This window comes from Crocuta crocuta, unplaced genomic scaffold (genome assembly GCF_008692635.1).
Source record: "Crocuta crocuta isolate KB4526 unplaced genomic scaffold, BGI_CrCroc_1.0 scaffold687, whole genome shotgun sequence".
NCBI classification, from domain to species: domain Eukaryota; kingdom Metazoa; phylum Chordata; class Mammalia; order Carnivora; family Hyaenidae; genus Crocuta; species Crocuta crocuta.
Window position 1 is genome coordinate 4,601,138 of NW_027530182.1, and position 20,218 is coordinate 4,621,355.

Genomic DNA, 20,218 nt, shown 5'->3' on the forward strand with positions numbered 1-20,218 from the left:
AATCCATGCTTTTGTGAATGGCAAGATCTCATTCTTTTTTTTTTATGATTGAGTAATATTCCATTGTGTATATATACTGCATCTTTATCCATTCATCTATCGGTGGACACTTGGGTTAATATCTTGGCTATTGTAAATAATGCTGCAGTAAACATAAGGATGCATATATCATTTTGAATTAGTGTTTTTCTTTGCTTTGGGTAAATACCAAGTAGTGGAATGAATACATCATGTGGTGTTTCTATTTTGAATTTTTTGAGGAACCTCCATACTGTTTTCCATAGTAGCTGCACTAATTTACATTCCCACCAACAGTATACAAGAGTTCCTTTTTTTCTATATCCTCACCAGTGCTTGTTATTTCTTGTCTTTTTGATACTTACCATTCTGACTGGTATGCGGTGATATTTCTTTGTGGCTTCGATACAAATTTCCCTGATAATTAGTGATGTTCTCATGTCCCTTTTGGCTATATCTATGTCTTCTTTGGGAAACCGTCTATTCACATCCTCTGCCCTTTTTTAAATTGTAGTGTTTGGAGTTTTTTGGTGTTGAGTTGTTTAAGTTTATATATTAGGTATTAGTTTGTTATTGCTAATCATTTGCAAATATCTCCTTCTATTCAGTAGATTGCTTTGTCATTTTGCTGATGGTTTTCTTTGCTGTGAAAAAACTTTTTATTTTCATGTAGCCCCAATAGTTTATTTTTTGCTTTTGTTTCCATTGACTAGAGTTTTCCCCCATTAGTTTGAGGTTGTCTAACCCCTCATGATTAGATTAGTGCTGTGTATTTTTATTATTTATTTATTTATTTTAAAGTTTGTTTATTTTGAGAGAGAGGGAGAGAGAGCGAGTGCACATGCATGCAAGCAGGTGCATGAGTGGGGGAGGGGGAGAGAGAGAGAGGGAGAGAATCCCAAGCAAGCTCCGCACTGATGCTGACGCAGAACTCAGTTCCACAAACCATGAGCTCATGATCTGAACTGAAATCAAAAGCTGAATACTTAACTGACTGAGCCACCCAGGTGCCCCAAGACCATGAATTTTTAAAATATCAGGAATGGTTCATAACTAATGTGGTCTCCTTGGTGCCTCACATCAGAAGGCATGTAATAAAAGTTTGACCAGTCATTAATGATGTTAATTTTGATTACTTGATTAAAGTGGTGGCCACTAGCTTTCTCTGGTAATATATTTTATTCATTTGTAATTATTAGTATAAGTGGAAAAAGACCTTGGGATTGTACAAATATTCTATATCCAACAGTCTTCCTCCCAGTGGTTTTGGCATCCACTGATAATTCTTGCTTGAAATTGAATACTGAGATGATTGTAAAATGGTTTTTGATCATCCCTTTCATGATTATTAGTTAGCATTCTGAAGAGCCTTACTTCTTTCCCCTTCATTCATTTATTTTATAATATCAGTATGGACTCAGGGCTTTAAAAACATCAATGTGAGGGATGCCTGGATGGCTCAGTCTATTAAGTGTCTGACTTCGGCTCAGGTCACAGTCCCACAGTTCCTGAGCTCAGTCCCCATGTTGGGCTCAGTGCAAACAGTTCAGAGCCTGGAGACTCCTTTGGATTTTGTGTCTCCCTCTCTCTCTCTGCCTCTTGCCTATTTGTGCTGTGTTTCTCTCTCTGTCAAAGATAAATAAACATTAAAAAAAATCCATGTGTTATAATCCATTATTGTTATTCATTTTGACACTAAAATCATTCCCATTTTGGCCAGAGGGAGACTCTTCAAACTAGTTCCTGTGTCCTTTTGATAAGGACTCCCATTAGTATATGAGCAGTGCTTTTTTCCTTCTTGTGTAAGATGTTCTAGGTATATCTTGTGTTTTTCTTGCCCAACCTTGGAATTGGGCATTTCTCCAAGGACGTCTAGTATCATTTTGTTCTTTTTTTATTCCCTTCTATGTGATTATATTATCAACTTGGTATACAGTTAGCTTTATTGGCTCATATATCATTAATGGTGAAGTTAAGTATTTAACCAGGTCAAAAAATTTTTTGAATGGCATTTATAAATTGTTCTTTTCTAGACTTTTAATCTTTAGAGTGAATATACCCTGTTAATGTGTTTTGAACTTAGCAGTGTTTAAGAATTCTGAATTAGTTGCCAATATTTTAAAACTTGGAGATTTACACAAAAACTCTGATTTCTGGCTTCTTTTAAAAAGGCAAAAAAGAAATTCTGGTCCAAGTCCATTTGGCAACAATTGGATGGATCTGACAAGAAGTGGCTGCCTGTGTTCTCTAGTTCCCACGACTCTTCTATCCTGCCTGACCCCGTTAAGGCATTTGTATTTGCAGCCTTTTTCTACAGCCCTCCTTCTTTACAAAACTTTCAGTGGCAGGTGCAGCAGCAGAGAATTACACTGCTTTGTGTTCTGAAAAAGGAACCAATTTTTTTTTTGAAATGACTTTTTCAATTTTGTAGTTCCATGACCCAGCTAGTGGAGCTGATGTTGATAATGCCATCTAAATGGATTCTCCAAGGCCCTATTTTAAATTGCTTAAATGTAGCAAATAACTTTGATAAAACTGTGCTCTCTTTGTGGTTTAAATGAAGTTCACCATTCCTTCTGCATGGTTTAGAACACCAAGGAACACACAGATATTTTTGAAACTGTTAGAAATCTTTTTGTTAGAGTGGGAGAACTGTATAACCTATGTCTAGCTTTATAAATTGAAATTATTGACATTTTGTTGATGTTAACAGCATTTATTCATTGAAATGTATGCCATTCTAAACAGTAAGGTGAAATTAAATGGATTCTGAAAGATTATCGTAGCAATAGTGGAGTATAAAATTTAATTATTAGACTATATGTTAATTTTATTTTTTAATTTTAATTTTATTATATTAAAATTTTTTTAATGTTTTATTTATTTTTGAGAGCAAGAGAGACAGAGCATGAGCAGGGGAGGGACAGAGAGAGAGGGGGAGACACAGAATCTGAAGCAGGCTCCAGGCTCTGAGCTAGTTGTCAGCACAGAGCCCGACGCGGGGCTCGAACCCACGAACCGTGAGATCATGACCTGAGCTGAAGTCGGACGCTTAACTGACTGAGCCACCCAGGCACCCCTTGAACAACACTATTAACCTACTTGATTGTCATCTGTAGAGGCCTCTGTCCATCAATAGAATGTACATGCTAAAGTACACAATGTATATTTATCAAGATAGGCCATACTCTTAGCCATAGATCTATTCTTAATACATGTAAAAGAATTCAAGTCATATATAATATATTCTTGACTACAGTGTAATTAAATTAGAAATTAACAACCAATGATTCTTGGAAAATTCCCAAGTACAAGATTTGGAAACTAAAAAACATAAATAGTTCATTGGTCAAAGAAAATATTTTAGGAAAGGGAAATTAAAAAGCGTTCCGAACTGAATAAAAAGAAGACATAACATATATAAATTTGTTGGATGCCACTAAAACACTACTTTGGGGATTTGTAACACTAAATACCTACAACAGAGGAGAAGAAAGGTCTCAATCAATGACTTGTTTCTACCTGAAGAAACTAGAAAAGGAAGAGCAAATTAAATTCTACATAAACAGAGGGAAGGAATATTTGGTAAGCATATGTCTGATAAATGACTTGTCTACAGAATATGTAAAGAACTTTTAGAACTCAAGAATGAGCAAACAACCCAAATAAAAAACAAGCAAAGATTTGAACAGGAATTTCATTGAAGAAAATACATGGATAGAAAAGAAGCACATGAAAAGGTGGTTAACATCACTAGTCATTAGAAAGATACAAATTAAAACTATAGTTAAGTTTCACTATAGGCATGTTATAGTGTCTTTGTTTAAAAAGACTGACCTTATAGAGCTTTACAGATGATGTAGAACCACTGGAGCTCTCATATACTGATGGTAGGAACATAAAATGGTACAGCACTCGAGGAAACTATTTGGCAGTATTTTAGAATTACATATACCTAGCAGGTGATCCAATCCTTTCCTCTTAGGAATTGACCTAAGATACATGGAAGCATTTGTCCATAATATATGAGTGTTTATGACAGCTCTATTTATTTTTTTAAGTTTATTTATTTTGAGATAGAGGGTGGGGGAGAGGGAGGGAGGGAGGGGAAGAGAGAGAGAGAGAGCGAGAGCGAGAGAGAATGAATTCCAAGCAGGCTCCACATTGTCAGCGCAGAGCATGTTGTGGGTCTCAAATTCACAAACCATGAGATCATGACCTGAACTGAAAGCAAGAGTTGGACACTTAACTGATTGAGCCACCCAGGTGCCCCAGACAGTTTTACTTGTAATAACTCCAAACTTAGAATAATCTTATTAATTAAGGTATTAATATGATTTAAAAAAGGTAATATTAATAAAGGTAAGTAGATAAACATATTGTGGCATACTCAACAGTGGATTACCACTTAGCTATAAATAGCAATGCAAGGTGCCTGGCTGGCTCAGTTGGTAGAGTATGTGACTTTGCATCTCAGGGTTGTGGGTTTGAGCCCGATTTTGGGTGTAGTGATTACCTTAAAAAAATCTTTTTTTTAAATAAAAAAATTTTTTTAATGTTTATTATTGAGACAGGGAGTACACAGCATGAGTTGGGGAGGGGCAGAGAGAGAGAGGTAGACACAGAATCCGAAGCAGGCTTCAGGCTCTGAGCTGTCAGCACAGAGTTCCATGCAGGGCTTGAACCCACAAACTGAGATCATGAGCTGAAGTCGGATGTTCAACTGACTGAGCCACACAGGCACCCCGAGATTACTTTAAAAAACCTTTAAAAAATCTAGAGGCACCTGGGTGGCTAAGTCGGTTAGGTATCTGAGTTTGGCTCGGGTCATGATCTCACAGTCTGTGGGTTCGAGCCCCGCGTCAGGCTCTGTGCTGACAACTCAGGGCCTGGAGTCTGCCTTGGATTCTGTGTCTTCCCTCCCTCTCTGATCCTCCCTTGCTTACTCTCTGTCTCTGTCTTTTTCAAAAATGAGTAAACACTTAAAAAAGTTAAAAAAATATATAAAAAGGAATGAACTATTGATATAAACACAAACATGAATGTGTCTCAAAATAATTATGAAAAAAGTCAGAAAAAAAGAATATATACTGTATGATTCCATGTATATCAGTTCTAAAAACTGTAATGACAGAAAGCAGATTATTCATTGCCAACAGAGGGAAGGATAATGATGGGGTATAAGAAAATCTGGTGTTTTGATGGATATGTTTACTATCTTGATTGTTAATGGTTTCACAGGGATATATACATTTATGAAAACTTACCAAATTTTACACATATAAATTTTGTGTGTAAATTATACTGAAAGTTTTTAAAAAGCACACGAAAATAAAAAATAAATAAAAAGCACATAAAATCCATGGAAATATTTTAAACTGCAGAAGCTTAATTTTATTTGTAGAGGTGCCAAATTTAGAGATCGTAGAAATCTCGACTCAGTGTTCATGTTCTCTGGGTACGGGTACTTGAGTCTCTTACTGTGTGTTTTATATAATTTTGTCTTCTTTGGTTACAGTTTTTTATACTCTGGTATTTATATAGGAAATATTTAATGATTCCTAAACTTCCTTAGTTTACATGGTGTTTCCAGAAAATTCCTTAACCAGAAGGGTCAGACTCCTGACTGGATTAAGAGACCCTAGTTTGATTATACTTATTATTGTTACATCTGTTTTTTGTCTTAGACCTTGACTTATTTCATGATGAACTCAATTCATTTGCTTAAATGTGAAGCTCATCTCTAGGAATTCTGTAACCTAAAAGAGAATGATTTCTTAAATGGTCTGAATATTGTTCATTAAGTGCATTTTGCTGAAAACAGAGCACCATAGGCCACCTCTGGCAGTTTGATTATTCTTCACAGAGCCTTGGCACACTAAAGGATCATAGTTGTCTTACAAATGAATTGATGTTGTAAGCTTGTATTTTATAGGAGGTAAAAATGACATGATACCAAAACAGGCTCCTATAGAATGACAACAGTTTGATTATAAATACAGCTTGGAAGTATGCTAGTTCATCATTCTTAACTCAGGAGTATTTTAATTTTAATAAGTCAAGATAAAGTATTTTCTTTAATGTCTTTTCTTTCCTTTTGTAGGAAATACAGTAGCAGCCATGATAGAAGACAAAGGGCCAAGAGTGACCGACTACTTTGTTGTGGCAGGTCTCACTGACACATCTACTCTTCTGGATCAGGAAATAAATCGTTTAGATACTAAGTCAACTGGGCCTAAAGCTCCAATTACAGACATTGCAGTTATTAACAAATCTGCTGGGGAAACAGTACCTGAAGGTTATACCTGTGTTGAAGCCACTCCATCAGCTCTCCAAGCAAATTTAAACTATGGAAGTCTGAAAAGCCCAGAACTTTTCCTCTGTTATAAGAGAGCAAGAGACAAACCACCTCTTACTGATGTTGGGTATGGTGACTGACTTATTTTCTTTTGCTACAGTGAAGGAAATAACATTTCCTTAGGGTGCATGGGAATAGAAATTGGAAAATTTTGATAGTTCTATTATTATTTGTTACTTCAGGATCAAGTGTAGTAAGATGTTACATATCTCTGTCCACCCTTACTGAAGTTCTCTGCACTGTACTTGAATCACGAGATCATTTCCTTTCAAAAGCATATTGAATTGAAGGCATTGGAGCCTGAAATGTGATTCCATTTCGGTTGTACTTATCAGATAAGCTTATTAATTAAACATAAAAGAACAAGAAGCTATAATAAAAGGCCATATTTTTAAGGAGCTACTTGGGTTATGTGATGAGGTTTTGTGAATCTCTGAACTCATTTAACAAAGGAGAATTCCCGTTTTAAGAAATGTAATTGTGTTGTATGGTTCTTAATGCCAGAAAGGGGGAGGTATTTACTATTTAGAATGAGTGTAGTGGTTGAGATATTAGTATCTAGTCCACAGACTAGATTCTTTGTAAAAGCTTTTTTCCCAAAAATGTCTACATTGACTCTCTTTTGTAAACAAGATATGTTTTTAAAATACTTATAATACTTGTCATGTATATATGTCATGTATTAAACTGTTCTGTTTATTATAATTACCATCAGTTACTTAAAACATACAGGTATTTGAGAGCATCTTAGGAAGTGTTTGTGATTAGCTTGTCCGTTAATTCAAAACATGAAGTTGGAATTTTGGTGGGGATTGCATTTAATCTATAGATCAATTTACGGAGTACTGCCACCTTTATACCACTAAGCTTTCTGACTTATAAATGTAGGATCTCTTTCCCTTTATTTAGGTCTTTAATTTCTTTCAACAATGTTTTGTAGTTTTTAGTGTACAAGTCTTTCACCTCCTTGATTAATTTTATTCCTACATATTCTTTTGGATTCCATTAAAAAGTATTTTTTTAAAATTTCCTTTTTGGATTGTTCATTGCTGTTGTACACAAACACAGCTGAATTTTAATTTTTTATGTCAATCTTATACTGTCCAACTTCGCTGAATTTGTTAGCTGTAATAGCTTTCTTTTGAATATTTGAGGATTTTCTTTAACACATAGGATCATGTCATCTGTAAGTAGAGCTAGTTTTACTCCTTCTGTTTGCATTTTGTTGCATTTGCTCCCTTGTCTTATTGCTCTGGTTAGAACTTACAGTACAGTGTGGAATAGCAGTGGTGGAAAAGCCATCCTTGTCTTATTCCTGATCTCAAGTGGAAAACTTTTAGTCTTTCACCATTGAATATGGTGTTAGCTGTGGGTTTTTCCATAAATGCCATTTATCATATTAAGAACGGTCCCTTTTACTTCTGATTTTATGAGAGATTTTATCATGAAAGTGTGTTGGATTTTTTCAAAAGCCTTTTCTGTGTTAATTGAGATTATGCAGGTTATTTATATCCTTCTTTCTATTGTGATGTATTACACTGATTTTTTTTAAGTCAAATCTCTTAATATAATCACAATACCACACCATAAAAATGATTATTTAATATCACCATACATCCAAATTTCCCTGATTGTCCTATGAAGTTTTTTTTTTTTAATGGTTGCTGCTTTTTTGTTAATAGTTGTGCAGATATTAAGAAAGGTAGTGAGCTGTTCCGTTTGGCCACCACTTGTGCTCATCACCTCCTTTACTTTTGCAATAGAGCTCTGGTGAAATGGACCTATGTTCAAATTTCCAAAGTCAAAGGATGATTTGTCTTTATCTTACTTGACCCTTATGTAGCATCCATTTAACTTCTTAGTATTGGCCACCCTGTCTAGCTTCTGTGATTTTCCTTCAAATCAATAGTTAGAATAGGATTATTAGGCACAGGAATCAGAAAGGGTTGAGAAGTGATTGGAATTGGATTAATAGAGGCTTCTTTTGAAAGCTTGACTTTAAGAGAAGATAGTAATGGCATTGCTATTCAAGATGTAGTCCTTGAACCAGTATCATCTGAAGGGCCTGGGAACATGTTAGAAATTCAGAATCTCAGGCAGTGTCCCAGACCTACTGAATCAGAATCTATATTTTCACAAAATTCCTAGAAGCAACAGTTGAGGATACCTGGGGGGGATAAGGCTATATTGAGTCATGGGCTGTTTTTTCACCTCTCTTCCAGGGGATAACTTTGAACATCTTTATTTGAAGGAAGGAAACCAATGGAAAAGAAAGGGCTGAAAATATAGGAATGAGGAGATACTAGATTAAAATTACGAAACAGATTGAAGGGGTAATGTCAACAGCATAGGTGATTGGATTAGCCTTTAATGGGAGGGACTTTTCCCTTTCAGAAGGGGGGGTAAAATGGGTATAAACACAAATTATTGGTTGCAGGAGAGTAATTCTTGACATGTAATGGTTTTACTGTCAGTGCTTTTCATTTTGTCTATGATTTTCTTAAGATAGGTAATAGGCATAAAAGGATGAGTATAGGATAAAACTTTGGCAATATTCATGTCATTTGAAGGGAATCAAGCCAGGGACATAACTTGTGTTTCAAGCCTCAGTGTTTACTGTCAGCCAGTCTCTAAAGGCCATCTTTTCATATTCTCCTCTTCATCCTCCCCCTCCCCTCTGCCATGCAATTGTAATTGAAGAATGTGACTCTTTCAAAGATTGTTGTTGCTCTTGGTTCAGGGACACAACTTAAAAATAACATGATGACTTAAATAATTATATTTAGATACTTTCAGGTTGCAAGTGGCTCTTTCATACATGTCTTGCAGTTCCCTAAGGCTTGTTATAATAGTTTACTGGTCCGGATTCACTAGAGTATGGATTGAATTGTCTTTTAGTTAATCATGATAATAAATTTTTCTTTCCAGGTCAAATAATTGTGGGGTGCCTGCGTGGCTCAGTGGGTTGATGTCCAACTTTTGGTTTCAGCGCAGGTCATGATCTGTTGCTATGGAGCCTGCTTGGGATATTCTCTCTCTCGCTGTCCCTCTCTCTCTTTCTCTTACCCCAAACCCATAAAGATAAATAAATAATTATTAATATCCGGTGACTGAAATATTTTGACCTGTCTCCCCTACCTTCCAGTTAAGCACATTAATGAGGTTTGGAAAACCTATGGCCACTACAAAGACAGATGCCTATGTCATTCAACCAAATAGGAAATACAGTTGTCAAACTTTTGACTGTTTTTTCTTTCTTTTTTTTTTTTTTTTAATTTAAGTCTTTATTTTTGAGAGAGAGAGAGAGAAAGTGCAGGCAGGGGAGCAACAGAGAGAGAAGGAGACACAGGATCTGAAGCAGGCTCTAGGCTCTGAGCTGTCAGCACAGAGCTTGACGCGGGTCTCAAAATCATGATCTGCGAGTTCGTGGCCTGAACTGAAGTCAGATGCTCAACTGACTGAGCCACTCAGGTGTCCCCACCTTTTTGACTTCTAAAAACTGAGATGAGGGGCACCTGGGTGTCTCAGTTGGCTAAGCGTCCGCCTTCGGCTCAGGTCATGATCTCACGGCTTATGGGTTCGAGCCCTGCATCGGGCTCTGTGCTGACAGCTAACTCAGAGCCTGGAGCCTGCTTCAGATTCTATATCTCCCTCTCTCTCTGACCCTCCCCTGCTCACACTGTCTCTCTCTCTCAGAAATAAATAAAACATTAAAAATTATTTTTTAAATAAATAAAAACTGAGATGAGCTATTTATTAAAACAGTAATTGTTTTTTTCTGGAAAAGTTTTAGTTAATTTAAAGTATGTAAGACCTGATAATCCCCTGTAATGTCAAATAATCTATATAAAGTATAATTTAAATAGTACAACATATTCTTATGTGTCATATCTGTGTATTACGATGAAGAATTACAAACTACTATATACAGCTCTCACCTTCTTCTTCTTCGACTTATCAGATTCATTGACTTTCAAATGAAATTTTCCTCCAGTGTTTTTTTTTTTTGAAAATTTTCAAACATACAGAAAAGTTCATTAAATATTATAATAAATACCAGTATCCTTTCTTCCTGAATGATAATTTATATATTATATTGAACAGTNAGCAAATTAATGTTTTTCCATATTTTTGCTAAACTGCTTGAAAGGAGGCTGGAGATACCATGACAGTTCTCCCATGCATGCTTCAGCATGCATCCCTTAAGACATGCTCCTGTATAGTCATGGTATATAGAAAGTTAATAGTTCTGTCATATTTTCAATATCCATTCCCTATCCAAATATTCATAGTTATCCCAAGAATATCTTTTACAGCCTTTAAAGAAAATATTCAGGGTCCTGTCATCATTTATCCATTGCATTTGGTTATTTTTTTTTTTAATAGTTTATTGTCAAGTTGGTTTCCATATAGCACCCAGTGCTCATCCCCACAAGTGCNTTATTTATTTTTTATCCATTGCATTTGGTTATAATGCCTCCTTAGTCTCTTTACCTCCTCAACATTTCTGTTATTACATGTTGACATTTTGAAGAGTCATGGCCAGTTGTCTTACAGAATGCCCCACACACTACTCAGTTGGTTGAGCGTCCGGCTCTTGGTTTCCGCTCAGGTCATGACCTCACGGTTGGTTCGTGGATTGGAGCCCCGCCTTGGACTCTGTGCTGGCAGTGGAGTCTGCCTGGCATTTTCTCTCCCTCGCTCTTTGCCCCTCCCACATTCACGTGCATGTGCTCTTTCTCTCAAAATAAATCTAAAAAAACTTTGAAAAAAAGTTTGTTTTCTAGCCTCACACTCTAGATTTATCTGATTCTTCCCTCATTCTATTGTTTAACTTGTTACCTTATTATCAGTATTTCCTATCAATTAGATATTAGTTTCAGAGCCTTAATTAAACTTATGTTAAATATTTTTGGCAAGAATACTTACAGTTAGTGCTGGCACCAGGACAGCAGGTAGTGACAGACTTTCCCATAATTAGTGATATTAAGTTCAGTCAGTTAGGATGGTAATTGCCACATATCTTTCCTTCTTATTTGTGGAGTTGTGGGCATTGTTTAAAATATCTTGTTCCCTAGCTCTTTTACACTTCTCATTTTTTTAGCATCCATTGATCATTGTTTGAATTAGATCTTGCATGGGTGGGTGGGGGATGTAAAATTAGACTTTTTAACTGTCTTAAACTTAAAAAACAAGTTTTTTTTAATGTTTTAAAAATTTATTTCTGAGAGAAAGACAGCATGAGCAGGGGAGGGACAGAGAGAGAGACACACACACAGCATCCGAAACAGGCTCAAACCCATGAACCATGAGATCATGACCTGAGCCAAAGTCGGATGCTTAACTGACTGAGCCACCCAGGCACCCCCAAAAATAAGTTTTTTAACTGTCATTTTTCTTGAAGAGCTTGAGTGAAGAGCTTTCTTATTCTGTCTTTTGCTTTTTTTATTGTTTTGAGAATAGCTAAAACTATGGATTTTAATTTATTCTATGTGATAAAAATCTATTAAAATCCTATTCTGTTTGCTCACATTGTCCTAGGTTTGACCAGTGGGATCCCTTTCCAGCTGACTGCTTTGTCAATCAAAATCTGGAGCTATATGTATTCATTGTTACTGAGGTGTCTATTTTTATATCTATCTTTTAAATTGTGAGTTAATATTTCAGGATCAAGCTTAACATTAAAGAACTTTTTCTTAACTCAGTTTGGATTGTATCTTGTTTCTTTTACACCTAAAATCTTGGTTCTCAAATCATAAACATGTTACTTATTTCTTTATTTTATATACATAAGGTAATTTCAGAATTACAGTATCAGTATTACTACCAATAGTAAACCTGTTTACTGAGTTCTTGCCCTTAGAATAAGACCCATTAAGCATTTATAGAGTATTACTTTGTTAAAAAATTACATGAAATAGTATTTTTTTAAGTTTATTTTTTTTTTTTTTTGAGAGAGAGAGACAGAGAAAGAGAATCCCAAGTAGGCTTCACACTGTCAGTGTTGAGCCCGACGCGGGACTCAAACTCATGAACCGTGAGATCCTGACCTCAGCCAAAATCAAGAATCAAATGGACACTTAGGATGGATGCTTAACCAACTGATCCACCTAGGTGCCCCATGAAATAGTATTTCTATGTGGTTATGTTACCAATTTGCTATGCACTTAGCTTCATCTGTTTCTACTTGTGTTTCATTTGTTAAAAAAAAAATTTCTCTTAATATGGAAAATATTGTAATAATACTGCATGTATAAAACATGTATAAAGATATATTTAGAGAAGTATTGCTTCAGTCTTCATTTTCTTTACTTTTTTCTGTGTACTTTCTGCCCTCTCTTCCCATTAATGTAGTTTCTGATTTATCCTTTTACTGTGTGTTTTTACAAACATAAAAATGATTTTTGATTCTTCCTCTTAAGCAAAATATAAATACTATAATCACTCTTTTACACTTTGCTTTTTTTCACCCAACAGTGTATTACTCCGTATCTGAACATGGAGATCTTTCTCCGTTTTTCATAGCTCTATAGTGCTTATTTCTGTGGATGTATATGCTTTATTCATCCAAACCTCTATTGATGGACATTTGGGTTCTGTTTGGTGAATAACTGTGCATATATATTATTACTGTTTGTGGAAGTATATTTTCAGATAGCCCTAGAAGTAAATTGCTGGAATAAAAGATAAATGTGTGCATAATTTTGTTAAATGTTACCAAATTTCTCTCCATTGTGGTCCCACCATTATGTACTCCCAACATCAGTATATTATGTAAGTGTTTTCTTTCCCCATAGTCCCATCCACAAAATATGTGATCAAGTATTTGAATTTTTGTCAGTATCACAGTCAAGAAATGATGTGTCAGGGTGATTTTAATGAGATTAAGCATTTCTTCATGTTTAAAGACCATTTTCCTTTTTTCTTTTGTGAACTGTTAATGTCTTTTGGCATTAATTGTGTTGATATCTTTTTAGAAACAGGGTTTGGGCGTCTTTTTTGGCATATATATATATATTTTTTTTTTAAGGACATTTTTATGTACTAGGAAGATGAACTTTTTGTGAAATAAGTCTCCGAATGTTTCCTCCAAGTTTATAATTTGTCTTTTCACTCGTGTTTTTTGTCATGTAAAGTTTATTTGATGAAGTTTATTTTATTACTCCCTTTTATTGCTTCTAGATTTTGAGTCATAGTTACACTTTTCCCACTGCTAGGTTTTCTTTCTTTTTTTAAATTTTATTTTAGAGGTGTGCATGAGCAGGGAAGAAGGGCAGGGTGGGGGGTGGGGAGAGAATTTTCAGCAGGCTCTATGCTCAGTGCAGAGCTGGACATGAAGCTCAACCTCACCACCCTGGGATCATGATCTGAGCCAAAATCAAGAGTCGGATGCTCAACCAATTCAGCCACCTAGTTTAGTTCCATTTTTTACATTGATCCACTGGGAGCCTTTTCTGGTGTACAGTGTGAAGTAGACATAGAATTTTTTTGCCAAATGGCAATTCAGTTATTCAAGCACTGTTTATTAAATTTTTAAAAAGCCAACTTTTCCTGCAGTATTTTGAGATGTCACCTTTATCATACTAGATTTCTTTTGTGATCATTGTTCTGTTTATTCACATTTGCTAATACTATCCTGATTTAAATATAGAGGCTTTATATTATTATTTTTTAAATATTTAGTTGAGTTCTAACAGCTTAATTGCCATATAATTCAGATATCACACAATTCAGCCATCTCAAGTGTACAATTTATTGGTCTTAGTATACTCACAGGTTTTTTTGTAGCTATCACCACAGCCAATTTTAGAACATTTTCATCACCCTAAAAGGAAACTCCATATTCATTAGCAGTCACTCTCTGATACCCCTTTCTATCTCTAACCCTAGACAACTACTAGTTTACTTTCTGTCTCTATAGATATGCCTATTCTGCATATATAAATGAGATCATACTACATGTGGCCTTTGTTGACAAGATTCATGGATTTGTGTCATGTATTAGTACTTCATTGCTTTTAAGTGCTGAACAATATTCTTTTATATGGGTATGCCCAATTCTATGCATCTATTCCTTCATTGCTTGTTTCCACTTTTTGGCTGTTATGAATAATGCTGTTAAATGTGTATTTGTGTGCCAGTATTTGTGCAGATATGTGTTTTCATTTCTTTTGGGTGTATACCTGGGAGTAGAATTGCTGAGTCATACAGAAGTTTCACGTTTAACCCTTAGAAGAACTGTCAAGACTGTTTTCCAAAGCAGTTGATTCCCACCAGCTTTGTATAAGGATTCCACTTTCTTTACACCCTCACCTTACCATCATTTGTAATTATCTGTCTTTCTGATTATAGTCTTCCCAGTGTATGTGAAGTGTTATCTTATTGTGGTTTTGACTTGTAATTCCCTGATAGCTAATATGCTGAGCATCTTTTCATCTTTTCGGCCATATCTTCTTTGGGCAGATGCCTATTTCGATTCTTTGTCCACTTAAGAAAAAGAAAAGAAAATGTTTTATTTTAAAATAATTTTAGTTTTACAGAAGAGTTGTTAAGGATAGTACAGAGAATTCCCATATATTCTTTGACAGTCCTATATCCATTTTAAAATTGTTATTTATCTCTCTGTATTGATTTGTAATTTACATATTCTGGAATGAATTCTCTAACTAGATACATGATTTGCAAATATTTTCTCACATTCTTTCCGTTGTCTTTTCACTTTCTTGATGGTGTCACTTGTAGCATGGATGTTTTTTATTTTGGCAAAGTTCAGTTTTTAAGATATTTTTCTTTTGTCACTTGTGCTTTTGGTATCCTATATAAGAAGGCTTTGTCGAACTTAAGGTCACAAATTTTTATTCCTATAGTTTTTTGTCTAACAGTTATTCTAGCTAGTTGTTATTCTAGCTCATATTTAAGTGTTTGATCTGTTCCTTGTATGTAGTATAAGGAAGGGATTGAACTTCTTTTTCTTTTGCATTTGATACCCAGTTGTCCCAGCACCATTTGTTGAAAAGACGGTTTTTTTCCTATTGAATTATCTTGGCACTCTTGTCAGAATCAATTGACTGTAGATGTATGGGTTTAATTTTGCACTGTTCATGCCTTTCCATTGGTCTGTAGGTTTACCTTTATGGCAACACCACACTGTGCTGATGACTAGATTTGTTCTAATTTTTGAAATGGAAGAGTGTGAGTCCTCCAACTTTGTTCTTTTTTTTTTTTCCCCAGTTTACTTTGTCTATACTGAGTTACTCGCATCTCCATATGAACTTTAGGATCATGTTACCAATTTCTTAAAAAAAATTTTTTTAATGCTTATTTATTTTTGAGAGAGAGACAGAGCATGAGTAAAGGAGGCGCAGAGAGAGAGAGGGAGATACAGAATCTGAAGCAGGCTCCAGACTCTGAGCTGGACACAGGGCTTAAACCCACAAGCTTTGAGATCATAACCTGAGCTGGTCAGACGCTCAACTGACTGAGCCACCCAAGCGCCCCTCATGTTACTGGTTTCAGTACATAAAGGCAGCTAGGATATAGATAGGAATTAATATTGACTCTGTAGATCTCTTTGGGAAATATTGACATCTTACCAAATATTACGTCTTGGTATCCATGGCCGTGGGATGTCTTTATTTATTAGCTCATGTCTAATTTCTTTAAACAGTGTTTTGTAGGTTTAGTCAAAGGATTTTAAAGGTAAAATTTTGACAGGAATTATGAAGGAAATTTTGTGAAAACATCTGAATACTTGATTTAGGAGTCAACCTTGGGATGTTTGTGGTATTGCCCCTTATTTCATATGTTTCTTGTAATCAATAAAAAAATCAAGTTATTTGATCGTATTTGCTCTTAAAATTATATTCCAGCTTTGAAAAATAATAGCTAAGAGATCTGTAATTCCCAAAAATGATTTTACTTTTGGTTTATAATTAAGATTTGAGAAACATTAGAGGAACTCACTCCCTCTCCATTTTTTTGTTGGTTTGTTTTCTAGAGGAAAGCCAGAAATATGTTTACTTACCTATCTGCCTATCTATTTTTCCCCTCCCTGCCATGCAGAGTTTTATATGAAGGGAAAGAAAGGCTTATTCCAGGATGTGAAGTGATCCAAGCCACACCCTATGGTCGCTGTGCCAATGTCAACAATAGTTCAACTACTTCCCAAAGAATCTTTATCACTTATCGAAGGGCTCCTCTAATTCGACCCCAGAATTCCTTGGCTGTAACTGATATCTGTGTTATTGTAACCAGTAAAGGAGAAACCCCTCCTCATACTTTCTGCAAAGTTGACAAAAACTTAAATTGTGGAATGGTAAGAATAAAGTTGTTTCTTATGTACTGTTAACACCAACCCCTAAGGATAATTTTTGGACTCCTGTTTACTATTGGGTGTATAATTTACTGTGTTTATATTTTCATGGTTTTTATTATTTTTAGCTCTCTTTTATGATTCATAATAATTTTTATATCCTTAGCTATCTGATTTTTAGAATAATTTCATTGAGAAAATAAATAATTAAAGTTAGGGATTTAAACTTTTTGGTATCTGCTAATACTGCTTATGTTACACTATAGAGGTTTTATTAGCTTTTGTGTTTTAGTGGTGTCTTCATGGACTACTCTAGGGAGACTGGATAGAGAACTTCCCTTATATTTATTTATTTTAATTATTGTAGTATTACATGTTTTTTTAAGTGGGCTCCACACCCATTTAGGATTTTGAACTCATAACCCTGAGATCAGAGTTGCATGCTCTACCAACTGAGCCAGCCAGAAGCCCCTTACATACTTATTTTTTAAAAGGGCTCTAATGAATAAGAAAATTGAACATGTGCATTTAATTTATACTTAACATTTTTTTTAATGTTTATTTTTAAGAGAGGAGAGGGAGGAGGGATGGAGGGAGGGGAAGGGGTACAGAGAGAGAGAGAGGGAGACACAGAATCTGAAGCAGGCTTCAGGCTCTGAGCTGTCAGCATGGAGCCTGATGTGGGGCTCAAGCCCACAAACAGTGAGATCATGACCTGAGCTGAAGTCGGACGCTTAACAGATTGAGCTACTCAAGCACCCCTGATTTATACTTTTATGATACTAAAGTTTACTACTGGGTCAGATTTATTTTGAAAAATATTTTTAGATAAAACTATTACTAGCTTTAATGTGATATAGACAAAGATGACTGATGTACCCATGGCTATTAGTCACGACAGTTTGCCCCTGGAGGTAATGACTTCATGGTTCTCAATTACCCAGTCTTCCCTAGTTTGGGTCCCAGGGCCTACTCCGCTTTGTGCTATTTCTTTCAGGAGTGTCTCATTACACCATTCTAAACTTTTGGAAACTTTATCAATTTAATTTTTGTGGCAATGTTTTTTTACTCCTTTTTTTTTCATTTAGTGTTCTGAATGTAGTGTTTTGCTATATTTTATAGTTTCTAGTCTGTTTGATAAACATGTTTTACATAGACTTTAGTGAATAAATAGAATATTTAAAAGACATTCAGCAGAATCAATTTATTTTCGCTCTTTGGTCTTCTTAAAAAATAATTTCTATTTTACAGTGGGGTTCCAGTGTATTTCTGTGTTATAAGAAGTCTGTGCCTGCTTCTAATGCAATAGCATATAAAGCTGGTGAGTAAATTAAAAACACTTGTTACTGTAGTTATTGTACATTAACATTTGGTTAGTTTCTGTAGTGTAGTGGTCATCACACTCGCCTAACATTAGCATTTGGTTAGAGGAGACGATGTATGCTCCCTTATGTAGTTTATGGGATTGATCTATTCCTAAATTGAATTGTCTGTAATTTTAGCATGTAAAGGCATAACTTCTCTTACATACATTACATGTTACAAGGTATATTAATATTATATCCCCCTTACTGCAAACATGTTGTTAAATAGAAGTTTTCATCCCAGGTAAGCGTTTGGGAAGTGAACATTCAAGCTTTTAGTCTACACTAATAGATTTAAGAGTTCAGCGAGAAACTGCTTACTCTCTCTGACCTTTTATATTTTGGCAATCGGAAAGGTGTCAAACTGCATCTTTACTTCTTATATTTCCTTCTCTTATCTCTGTGTGTCTGATTTGAAACCACATGTTACTTGCCATGAAAGGTGGACTTGCTTCCTTTCTCCTTTGTTGCAAAGAAACAGCTATATGGAGGAGAGGAGGGCCTGAGAAACTTTTCTGCCATGAAGTGTTTGAGAAATCTATCGCCACATTCTTACTGCACAGTAAAGTGTCAAGGGCTGTAAAGATTTAAGTGTGACCTCTTCATCCCACTGGTATGGTGGGATAAAAACTGAAACTACAGGTATGCTCCAGTTGTAAATAGAAGAGATACTGGAATACTTCCTTGTCAAAAGAAGCAGTGTCAGTTACTTTTTGATCATGCACAGTTTTTGTTTATTTTATAATTATTATTTTTAATGTTTGTTTATTTTGAGAGCGAGAAAGAGAGAGCGTGCCAGCTGGGGAANCTTAAGCAGGCACCACGCTCAGTGCAGAACTCAAGTGGGGCTTGATCTTGTGAGATCATGACCTGAACTGAAATCATGAGTCGGACACTTTACCAGCTGAGCCACCCAGGTGCCGCAATTTTTGTAATAAAGTTTTTATTTCAGGGAAGTCTGGCAAATCCATATCTGAAAAGTCTTGTCTTCTTAAAGACATTCATGCTAATCAATCAGACCATGTAACTTTTAATATAAAAATAAAGACAGCAAATAATAATTAAAAATTTCAGTATCATTTTAAAATGTGATACTGGTAATACTGCTGTAATGTGTTGATTGCATGTAATTTCCTAAATTTATGTGTGTGTGGGGGGGGAGTAGAGGGAAGTATCACTTAAAAAAAAAAACCCTCATAGAAAAAACCCTCATAGAAACATGCTTTGTGAAAACATTCAGGTATTTGATTAAAGACATATTTTGGAATATAGAGTTTTGCACACTGAATTTTAACTCCGAATTCTGCTACTGACTTTCAAGAGTTTAACTTAGAGGTAGTCTGCCTATTAGAGACATCAGAGGCTAACGAATGATGCTTCAGAGCTACTTTATTCTGAAGGGGCATTATTATGTTGGGAGAGTGGCCCTGCTCCTGCTTTGTTGTTCTCACATACTTTGTATTCAGCCACAGAATTTCTGTCTTGTTTACTTTTTCATGTTGAATACTTTTTATACCGCTGCTCTCTCAAGATGAGTTTAGGGGCTCTGATCTGTTGCCTTGGCATTATTTCATAACGCTTACCTCTTCCCTGAATTGTTTACTGAAATAGTTGGTAAACTTCCCTTTATGTTCCTTACCACTCTCCACAAGATGTTGTGGTATGTAGAAGAGAATATGTTGAGATTGGTGATCCTGTTGAATAGAGTTTTAACTTGTATATTTAATACATTTTAATGTTATCACGAACTATAAGTCCATGATATTAAAAAATGGTAAATCTGTTAATTTATTTAAATTTCTTATGACAAGAGAAAAATTTGTTTTGAAATTTCACAGAAATATTTCCATGAAGTTTGCTACTAATATATGTGTCAGATATAATTTATGGAAAAGTAACTATTTAAAAAAATTTATTATTGTCTCCTTTCTCCAAAAGGTTTAATTTTTAGATATCCAGAAGATGACTATGAGTCATTTCCACTGTCAGAATCCGTACCTCTCTTCTGCCTTCCCATGGGAGCTACTATTGAATGTTGGGATCCTCAAACCAAATATCCACTTCCAGTTTTTTCAACTTTTGTCCTGACAGGTTCTTCTGCTGAAAAGGTAGATTTTTTTCCTTTTTTTATTAAACTTGTTTTGTCCCATGTTTTTATCTCATAAA

The 20,218-nt window shown here is 35.2% G+C and overlaps 1 protein-coding gene across 2 annotated transcripts in view; it reads left to right on the top strand.

Moving 5' to 3' along the window:
• The window catches only part of DENND4C (DENN domain containing 4C), a 118,764-nt gene that overhangs the window by 18,176 nt on the left and 80,370 nt on the right, over positions 1 to 20,218 (top strand). For both annotated transcript variants that reach the window (XM_077765079.1, XM_077765080.1), the window contains exons 2-5: positions 6,122 to 6,443; positions 16,439 to 16,691; positions 17,940 to 18,009; positions 19,991 to 20,160. In XM_077765079.1, coding sequence (XP_077621205.1) covers positions 6,139 to 6,443; positions 16,439 to 16,691; positions 17,940 to 18,009; positions 19,991 to 20,160 — 798 coding nt within the window. In that variant the 5' untranslated portion in view covers positions 6,122 to 6,138. The remainder of the gene's footprint in view (positions 1 to 6,121; positions 6,444 to 16,438; positions 16,692 to 17,939; positions 18,010 to 19,990; positions 20,161 to 20,218) is intronic.